This window comes from Dryobates pubescens, chromosome 4 (assembly GCF_014839835.1).
Source record: "Dryobates pubescens isolate bDryPub1 chromosome 4, bDryPub1.pri, whole genome shotgun sequence".
Lineage (NCBI taxonomy): Eukaryota > Metazoa > Chordata > Aves > Piciformes > Picidae > Dryobates > Dryobates pubescens.
This window is the reverse complement of record NC_071615.1, coordinates 45,438,497-45,448,131: the sequence shown is the minus strand read 5'-3', so window position 1 is coordinate 45,448,131 and position 9,635 is coordinate 45,438,497. Positions and strand designations below refer to the sequence as shown.

General features: G+C 46.4%; 1 protein-coding gene across 1 annotated transcript in view; it reads left to right on the top strand.

The window, feature by feature from the left end:
* Window positions 1-1,204: 1,204 nt before the first annotated feature.
* The window catches only part of COLQ (collagen like tail subunit of asymmetric acetylcholinesterase), a 52,625-nt gene continuing 44,194 nt past the window's right edge, over window positions 1,205-9,635 (top strand). The window contains exons 1-2 of the mRNA XM_054161215.1: window positions 1,205-1,379; window positions 1,417-1,527. Coding sequence (XP_054017190.1) covers window positions 1,205-1,379; window positions 1,417-1,527 — 286 coding nt within the window. The remainder of the gene's footprint in view (window positions 1,380-1,416; window positions 1,528-9,635) is intronic.

The window sequence follows — 9,635 nt, the reverse complement described above, 5'->3', positions numbered from 1 at the left end:
ATGATAAGGTGATCAGCAGATTCTTCCACTCACTCTAAGAGCTCAGGTATGGCTTGGAAAGGTCAAGCAACAGTTACTTGAGCAGGTGGGTTACTTGAGCTGGGTGCGTTTAAAGGTGGTTTGGATGTGGTGCTTGGGGCTATGGTTTAGGGGTGACCCTTGCAGAGTAGGGTTCTGGGTTGGACTTGGTGATCCTGAGGGTCTTTTCCAACCTGAATGTTTCTGTTATTCTGGGTCTTATATGACTTGGAACCTGCAGTGGGAAAACTTGGCTGTGTTTCCTCCTTAAGCTGATGTCATCTGAACAAGAAAGCTGATGAATGCTGCTTTACATATTGGGGTAGCCATTCCAGATGGGGCTTGGGACTTCTGTTAGCTGCTTCATCTACTAAGGGCCTCCAGGACTTCTGTTGTAAGTGGCACTCCGAGACTGTAGTGCAAGGGGCTCTACAACGCAATAATAAAGGACTTTGGGGAGAATCCCTCTACTAATTGTTCAGGGGATGGAAATGCATTCTCTAAGCCTTACAAGTTGCAGTAAGACACAGAAAGCTTTTGTCCAGGTGTCATGGAGCACTCATTGCTTTTCATAGAGTCAGAGGTTTGTTTTCTTCCCACCGCGCTGTGTCATGTCATGTGTTGACTGTCACCACCCCCGGGACTGAGGGCATTTTACTCACCCCATCAGAGCACACATATTGTTTCTTCCACCTGTTGCACCCTGTCAGTGAAGTCTTTGCAGCCCCACGATGTCTGGCACTACCAGTGATACTGTCATTTTCACCTAAAGCCGAAATTATCATCTGTTCTGCAGTTTGTGAAGTCTTTATGGCATCGCCCTGCCTGAGCCGCACTGGGGAGATGAGTGCAAGGCTTGTAACTACCAGGGATAAGCAGATGTTGGGTCACTGCCTCTCATTAAGGCAATTAGTGACCTGTGGAGGATTATCAATCAGGGATTTTTATCCATCTCTATGTCTGTGTCTGGTTGCAACAAAAGATGCTGCTTATAGTCCAGGTCATCATTTCTCCCTTTCCTGCTCATCATCATCGTTATCATTATTACCCAAAGTGCATTTTTTTCTTCTGTTATCAAAAACAGAATCCCCCATGCCCCAGTTCTAGCAGCTAATGGCTACAATAGGGGCAACTGATCCAGTGCAGGAGTTAAATATAACTGTGTCTAGTGTAAGGAGAAGATTTAATGGGAAATGGTTGGCATTCTTTCTTCCTAAAGGCACAGGGAGGGGAAAGAGAGAGCAGGGGAGAGAGAGAGAGAGAGACGTACACACACGCATCCCACACCGAGGGAAGAGGCAGAGAGCAAGCAAGGCAGAGAGGGAGTGAGGGGAGGGAGAGAGAGAGAGATCCCCCAAGCAGCCCTGCACCTCTGAGCTGGGATCTGCCAGGGCACAGCCAGCATGTTGGTCCTCAGCCTGCTTGTCTGGGGATCTTACCTGAAGCTTTTCTTCTGCTTTGCTTTCTCTCAGACCGCATACGTTGACAATGACTTCTCAGTTTCAGCAGGTAAATTGCTTTAAGTCTTGTTACTTTTACTTGCTTGGAGCTCTCTGCCCTCTGATTCCTGCACTTTCTGGTGATAAGGGAACACAGGGAAAAAAACCCTGTACTTCAAATTTCGGATCTTGGTGGAAGGATTTTGCATTGCAGACCTGTCCTGCCACATGCTGGGACGTTTTGTTGCCTGATTGTTTTTTGCTTTATAATTTCTGGGGGTTCAATCCCCTCCCTTCCCTTCAAGAAATGCTAAATGCTTTTATTTCCATTGGCTTCTATTTCCATTGGCTTCTATGGTGCTGTGCTAACTCATGGATCTGGCCCAATTAGTGTATTACTTGCATGTCTGCATGTTTCTTTCTGTTTTGAATGGGCTTAGGTAGATTGCAGCAAGGGAAAGGAAATTAATCTCAATGTATATCTGCTTCTATAAATAGAGCCCTGACCTCAATGAGCACTGCCAGAGTCTGACTGGATGTTAGCAGAATAAACATCATCTGGCTCCGGCTGTGACACTAACAAATACTCGGATGACTTCCATATCGAACGAGAGTCTGCGGCATGGAAAATCCCTGCTAGGCAAAGGCAAAACAGATTGGTTGTCAGCTGAGCCAGGGCACTGGAAATCCCACTTAATATTGATTTTAGAGTTTCATCAGCCACCTTGGGTGCAAAGGGAGGGGAAAGTTGGTGAGAGGATGGTTCCTCCACCTCTCCTTTCAGGAACTTCTTACCAGATTTTACGGCAAATCGCTGTCGTCTCCCACCTTCTTCTGGCTGTTGTTCTGTGTTTGTCAACAGGGATGCTTCTATTTAGCATCCTGTGGTGGGTTGAACTTTCTCCCCCAGCATTAACTAAAACAGCCTGGATTCCTTCAGTATCACATTTGAGATGGTTCAGCTGAGATTTGTCAAGGTCACCTGTCTCTACAGGTGCTACCTGTGGCTTTCACATGAAGGCAGCGACTAGAAGGGTGCACGCTTTGAGCCTGTACGTACAACGAGTCTCAGGCATGAATCTGAAGACACATGGCCTTTCTCTCTCTCTCTCTCTCCAATGTCTCTGATGTGACCACAGAGTCTGGGGGTTTACATTCAAGGAGTTTATGAGAGAAGGATGGTTAGGAGGGTAGCTAATAGGAGAAGAGAGATTTCTGCACTCAGTAACAGTATGCACGGTATCTTCTGAGGGGTTCTGTTGGGGTTTGGTTTTAAAGCTTTTAAAATGTGCAGACCTAGCCCACTGTAATTCATTCCTAATGCTTTGAACAGTCCATTCATTTAAAGATATTAAAATAATAAGCTTTTTGAGGGCCACAACAGTAACATAGATACCCTTTGGGGGCAAGTCTGATAGCGTTTAACAACAGAGCCATTACAGTTCTGTAGTCCTTTCACATAGCTTTTAAGATAACATCCAGGGAAACCCTAATGTCCTGAGAAGCTCATCCTTTGAAAAACAATTTAATTATTATTTTTTTCCAAACCTTTGGGAAATAACAGCAAAGTTTTTTCCCCCCTGCTGAGCTCTGTAGAATGCTAAAAAGCATTTACATTTGTTATCATTTCTGCTCAACTGGATGTGGGGTTTTTTTCCCCCATTATATTGAGATTAGTTAATGCTGAGGCAGAGGTCTCATCAAGATTTATTCTCCCTGATGTATTCCAAATTGCTTGGCAACAGTGTTAAGCCCACAGCCCTCCAAAATGGCTTTGAAGAGGTTTACATGTATTTGACATCTGTGGATGGCACTCGGACAAACAGGGATTTCACATTTTCATTGCCTGCGTGGCCTGGCTTCCTCCTATGGCACACACTGGTGTGTTTAGAAAAGCTATTTAAGCTGTTCTCTTTAAAAACAAGCAGTTCAGAAGGTGGTTTTCCCTTTATGAAGAGAAAAGAGAGATCACCTGTGCTGAAAATGTAGTAGGAGAAGCAAGTATGAAGGGAAATGCCTTACTCTGTTCTTTGTAGTAGGTTGTTTGCCAAAGTACAGCCCTGGGGGCTTGCCTGCCAGAGTCACCCCAGGGCTCCCTGAGCAGATGTGGCATGTGGCCCCTTCCTCCTCCCTTCCCAAAGGCAAACAGCTTGTGGTTTCAGGCTCAGAGAAGGTGTGAACCTCTTCCCAGTGTGCTGGTTTGGGCAAACCCCCATCCCACGCCCTGCACGAGGAAAGCCCCGCGGTGTGCTCTTCTGACCAAGCCACTGAAAATCACCTTTCTGGCCAGCAAGCTCCTAGCAAAGCTTCTGCCACAAATGTATTGTAATTGTCGAAATAATATCTGGCAGACACTTCAGTCATAACCCCATAACCACAGGGCTGGATTGAGAGCCATAATTTGGGGGTCTGTAATATGCCTGTGAGCCATTATTACTTGCTAATTGGGTCTATTTGGTAGGAAAAAAATGACATTAAAAATTCCTTTTGTGCTTTGTACAAAGTGCTCTTGTGGCCAAGAAGGCCAATGGTATCCTGGATTGTATTAGAAGGGCTGTGGTCAGTAGGTTGAGAGAGGTTCTTCTCCCCCTCTACTCTGCATCTCTGGAGTATTGTTTCCAGTTCTGGGCCCCTCAGATCAGGAAGGATCTCAGGAAACTGCTTGAAAGAGTCCAGAACAGAGCCACAAAAATTAATAGGGGAGTGGAACATCTTCCTTACAAGGAGAGACTGAGGGAGCTGAGGGCTCTTTAGCTTGGAGAAGAGGAGCCTAGGAGTGACCTCATTCATGTTTAGAAAGATGTGCAGGGTGAGTGCCAAGAGGATGGAGCCAGGCTCTGCTGGGTGATGCCCAATGACAGCACAAGGGGCACTGGTGGAAGCTGAGGTGTGGAAAGTTCCATGTGAACATGAGGAAGAATTATTTCCCTGTGAGGGTGACAGAGCACTGGAGCAGGCTGCCCAGGGGGGTTGTGGAGTCTCCCTCTCTGGAGATATTCAAGACCCACCTGGATGTGTTCCTGTGTGATCTGCTGTAGGTGATCCTGCTCTGGCAGGGGGTTGGGACTTCTGAAGTCCTTTCCAGCCCCTAACATTCTGTGATTCTGTGATACTTTGAGTGCATCTCCAGTTTAAGAAATTTCTTCTAAGGAAGAAAGAAAACCCCACAACTCTATTGGTTAGTAAAAATCTCACAGTGAGTACAGAAGGTGGATTAATTCAATTCTAAATTCTCAGTTGTTTTAATGGTTTCTCAAATGTTCTGTGTCTGTCAGCTAAATCAATTATAGGTATCTGGCACCAGCATGTAATTCCCATTTAAAGAATGGATTTCAGCACTGTACTTGCAAAACCTGAAACTAATCACATTGAGCAGTGAGAATGTTCCCAGGGGACACTTTGGCTCCCCTCTATGCATTTTGGTATTTTCCAGGTATGTCTTTTATACTTTTATCTCTATCCTCACACATTTTGCACAGCAGCAGCTCACAAATAAAAGGGTTTACATGTCACAAAGCATTAACTAGAAAGCACAGGCAAACAACCAGGAGCGGGGAGAAGTGTTTGTAGAATGATTGGGGAAAGGAGAATAATCTGCTGCCAGCTCCACCTTATTGTTCTATCAGCCTCAAGCAACACTGCACCTTTGTTTCTGGGAGTATTTTGAATGTCTTGTCAGCTCCAAAGTGTTGAGTCCCTTGGTGCTGAAGCATCATTTCTGGAAGTGTCTCAGGTAATAGGGAGGTGATTGTGCCCTGGTACTCAGCTCTGGTGAGGCCACACCTCGAGTATGGTGTCCAGTTTTGGGCACCTCAATCCAAGAGAGATGTAGAGGTGCTGGAGCCAGTGCAGAGGAAGGCAAGGAAGCTGGGGAAGGGCCTGGAGAATACATCTGATGAGGAGTGACTGAGGCAACTGGGGCTGTTTATTTTGCAAAAGAGGCTGAGGGGAGACCTCATGGCTCTCTACAACTGCCTGAAAGGATGGAGAGGCTGGTGCTGGTCTCTTCTCACAGGTAATTAGTGACAGAGCAAAAGGGAACAGCCCCAAGCTGAAATTGGGTAGGTTTAGTCTGCATGTTGGGAAACTTTTTTTTTCAGGGCAAGAGTGGTCAGGCATTGGAATGTGCTGCCCAGGGAGGTGGTTGAGTCACCAACCCTGGTTGTGTTTAAGGGTCGTTTGGATGTAGTGTTTGGGGCTATGGTTTAGGGGTGAGCCTTGCAGAGTAGGGTTCTGGGTTGGACTTGGTGATCCTGAGGGTCTTTTCCAACCTCAGTGATTCTGTGATTACAGCACACTGAAGCATGTGACTGGTTCCACATGGCAGCTACACAGGGTAGGTAGCTCAACCTTCTTGGAGACAGTGGGGATCTTTCTGGGGTAACCTGTCATATCTCACCCTTAAGATGCTATGTTTGTGGAGTCCTTTATTACCATTTTTCAGAGCTGTGCCTCCCATGAGTTTCTTGCACCATGTGCTTGAGGAGAACCTCTGCTTGCTTTCATGTAATGAAAACTAGGCATGATTTTTATCCTTATTTTCAGTAGGGTTGTGTGGGCCAGTAAGGACCAGCCTGGAGAAAAACACCTGCCAAATTCAAGTAGCAGAAACTCTCTCTTCTCTCCCTCTTTTCTCCTCCTCTCTGAAGATTTCTGGGGCTCTACAAGGAGGGAGGAAATACTTTAAATTGCCAGCACAGTTGGAACAATATCTCAGTGGTTCTTCTGACCCAGTCTGCCTTCTGCACAAGCCACAAATGCATACCTTGATTAAATTTTCTCCTGCTATCAATATTGATGCACAGCCTTATGAAAATAATGCTGCTGAGCAGTTTAAAAGAATTCCATGGTTCAGTGACATCTGAGCACCATTGGCAGTATTCCTCACTCCTTTTTTTGCCTTTTCCCCATTGTTTTCCCAAGGGAAAGAAACACCACGTGTAGCACAGCCTCTGTGAATTGGGAAGGTGTAATATTAACCTGCAGCCAGACCTCATGTGGGACAACTACAGGAAACAGTTCAGCTTTCTTGGGACCATCACTGTTGCAGCAGTAAGAGACCTGGTGATGGGCAAGGCAAGCTGGGAACAGAGGCTGAACAGTGACAGATTTGGCTGGGCAGGACAGGGAGGGGACCTGGAGCGCTGTGCTGAATTGGAGGGGCCACTATGTACTCATGAGAGAAACAGTGGGAGAGAGAAAACACAAAAGCTAAAGTGGTGATTTCTGACACAGAGGGAGTCAGGATCTTTGCTGCCTTTCTGTAAAAGGAGTATCTCACCCTATCATCAGGGTTTGTTTTGTGGTTTTTACCTCTATTGAAACAACCTGCAGGAACCCTAAATATTGTCAGAATGAAGAGATGCCAAGTGGATGGGGCTTTTTTGTTTCTAAGGAGAGCAATTGTAAACATTTTTCTGTGTAAAATCACAGGGAGAAATGATAAGGGTGCTTGCAGAGTAAGACAGACAAGGAAGGAACTCAAAATAAGACCGACAGTAAAGGCTGGAAGACTCTCAGGGACAGCAGGCAGATGCTACTGGGAAAACAGCCCAATGGGTGACTAGCAAGCAGAGGTGCAACTCTGAGGGGAAAATACATCAGTGTGGGTAAGGAAGGCAGGTTCTGCTCTGGAAAGTCAGCATCTGTCCAGCATCCTGCTGTTGTCAGTCATGGGGATTCTCATGGAGCATGCATGAGAGGTAATCTTTTGTTATAATGAAATTCCTGATGGAGAGGAGCCCCTGGCAAAGGTTACAGCTTCATTGAGGGAAGGAAAGCAAAGTATCTTGGCCAAAAAATAAGGCAGTCATCTGGCTGTGGATCTGCTTGGGCAAAGGTCTTGAAGCTGGACTCAGCTTTTTATCTTGTTTGTGATTCAGAGAAGCCTGAATGGGAGGCAGAAGATCCTTTTCTCTCTCTTTGGCTTGAGAGAAAAATAGAACCTTGGAATAGGCTACTTGCACTTGGTATCCCCAATGAGCAGCTAGGAAGAAAAGCCAAAAGAAGGGTTATGTAGTGTTTACCCTTCTAAGCTGATAAAGAAGGCAGCTCCTGAGCAGCCTCTGGGGAGATTTTGGCTTGCAGTTAAATAAGCATCTACTATGGTGTGGTTACTGTTGCTTTAAGTAAATGGCTCTTGAAAATAACCACAATTAGATTAAAGAAGCACCTGGTTTTAATTTATCTGTAGTTTCTCCCCTAGCAGATACAACCTGTGAGCATCCCAAGCTGGATTTCCTGCTCGGATCAGTGTGAATAACACCCAGGGGTGAAATTACCTTAGGATTCATAGCCCCTCTGGTGGCATGTGGTGTACCAGCTGAGCTGAATCAGGTGAGAGCTGAGTAGTCATGCTAGGGCATAGACTGTCCACAGCTTTGTGCCTGCTCCCATCTTTGTGGCAGAAAGGGCACAGGGAAGGGCAACACAAGCTGCAATAGCAAAGGACCCACAGGAGTTCCTCTGAAATTAGGAGGAGACCAATGAAATGAGCAGTGGCTTCCTTGATCCTGTGGGTGAGGGACAAAGAAAGGACATCAGAGGAAGTTCTGGAGGCTGTGGCATTTGCTTTGCAGTAGTTAAGGGGATGTTTGCATGCAAGAGGGGAAAGGAGCTTCTGACCTGCTTGTGGCATTACTGGATAGCACAGAATCTGGCTTGTCAAAAAGGGTTTGGTCACTATAATGGAGCTCAAGGGAAAGAGTTCAGCTAAATGCTGCTTAAGGTGAGTGTCTCAAATATTCATTCACTTAAGGAAATGCATATCAAAGGACCATGGGCTCCTCGCAGTGTTCCCCTGTTCCTCCTGATTTAATGTAAAGGCTGACTCATTTGGCTTCATGTGATGAACTCATCAGGGCACAGGCAGCCTGAAAGACAGAAGGACTCCTGAATTGCAGGAAGCCAGGACTGCACTGGTGGCCAGTGCAGATTTCTTTTCCTTGGGTAGCATTTGTATTGCAAGTAGGGCAGGGGTCCAGCTTCAGGCTGTGGAATCTCCTTTGGAGGTGACAGAACAAGCAAAGGCAGTATTTTTCAGGTGGTGGTTTTGTGGTGAACAAGTGCTCCTGTGGCCAAGGACAGAAGTCAGGCCAGGAGCTGAGGCAGTGCTTACTTGGTTTTCCAGTGAACTGTGGATGTTTCTGACACGCAGCAACCAGTCAAAAAAGGAGCCTCAGCTGACAGCGATGCTGCAGCTGGCCCAGAGGTTCCAACTGGTTGTAGCAAGCTTGTCCATGCTGTGTTGTTGTCTGTAATCCATGGGCATTGGACATGCTAGTGAATACTAGATTCTTATTGTGACTAGACTGAGAGGTGGAGGCTTAAATTCCAGCACAGCAGTGCAATCTGCCTGAACACCAAACATTTCCAGTGCAAGTGTGGCAATTGATAACCTATGGTGTGGCTCAGTTGGTAGCACATAAGACCTTTAATGGGGAAGGTCGTGACTTCAAGCCTGCAGTGGGCACTAGTGTCCTCCCTACTCTAGTCATGAGGTCTGTGGTGACAGGTTGGACTTGATGATCTTTGAGGTCTCTTCCAACCTTAGTGATACTGAATACTGAATTCCACCAACGAGCACAAAGTAAAATCAGCTTATTCCCCGTGTACTTCTAGCCCTCTGCTCCTGTGGCAGACACTTTATTTGTCAATATATTGATGTATTTGTCAATATATCAACCCCTTGCACAAGTAGGGGGCACAGCCTGTGACTTTGTGTTTTAGCCTCCTCCTTAGTTTTTGAAGCCTGTTCACATGGGACAGGAGCATAAGCAACATGAACTGCAAGTTCAGGTGGAAACTGCAGGAAAATATTTGTGCATATACAGAAGGAAGGTGGGTTTTTTTTGTCAGGATACCAGCAGTCTTTACCTCTCGGTGCTAGGAAGCCCTGGAATGTGTTGTCCAGGGAGGTGGTTGGGGCGCCGTCCCTGGAGGTGTTTTTAGACCAGGCTGGATGAGGCTCTGGCCAGCCTGATCTAGTGTGGGGTGTCCCTGCCCATGGCAGGAGGGTTGGAACTAGATGATCCTTGTGGTCTCTTCCAACCCTGACTGATACTATGATATTGTGTGACAGCAACATCAAGGAACATATTCAGCATTGGAATGAGCTGCCTGAGGAGGTGGTGGAGTCACTGTCATTGGTGGTCTTCAGGAGGAGGACTTGATGGGGTG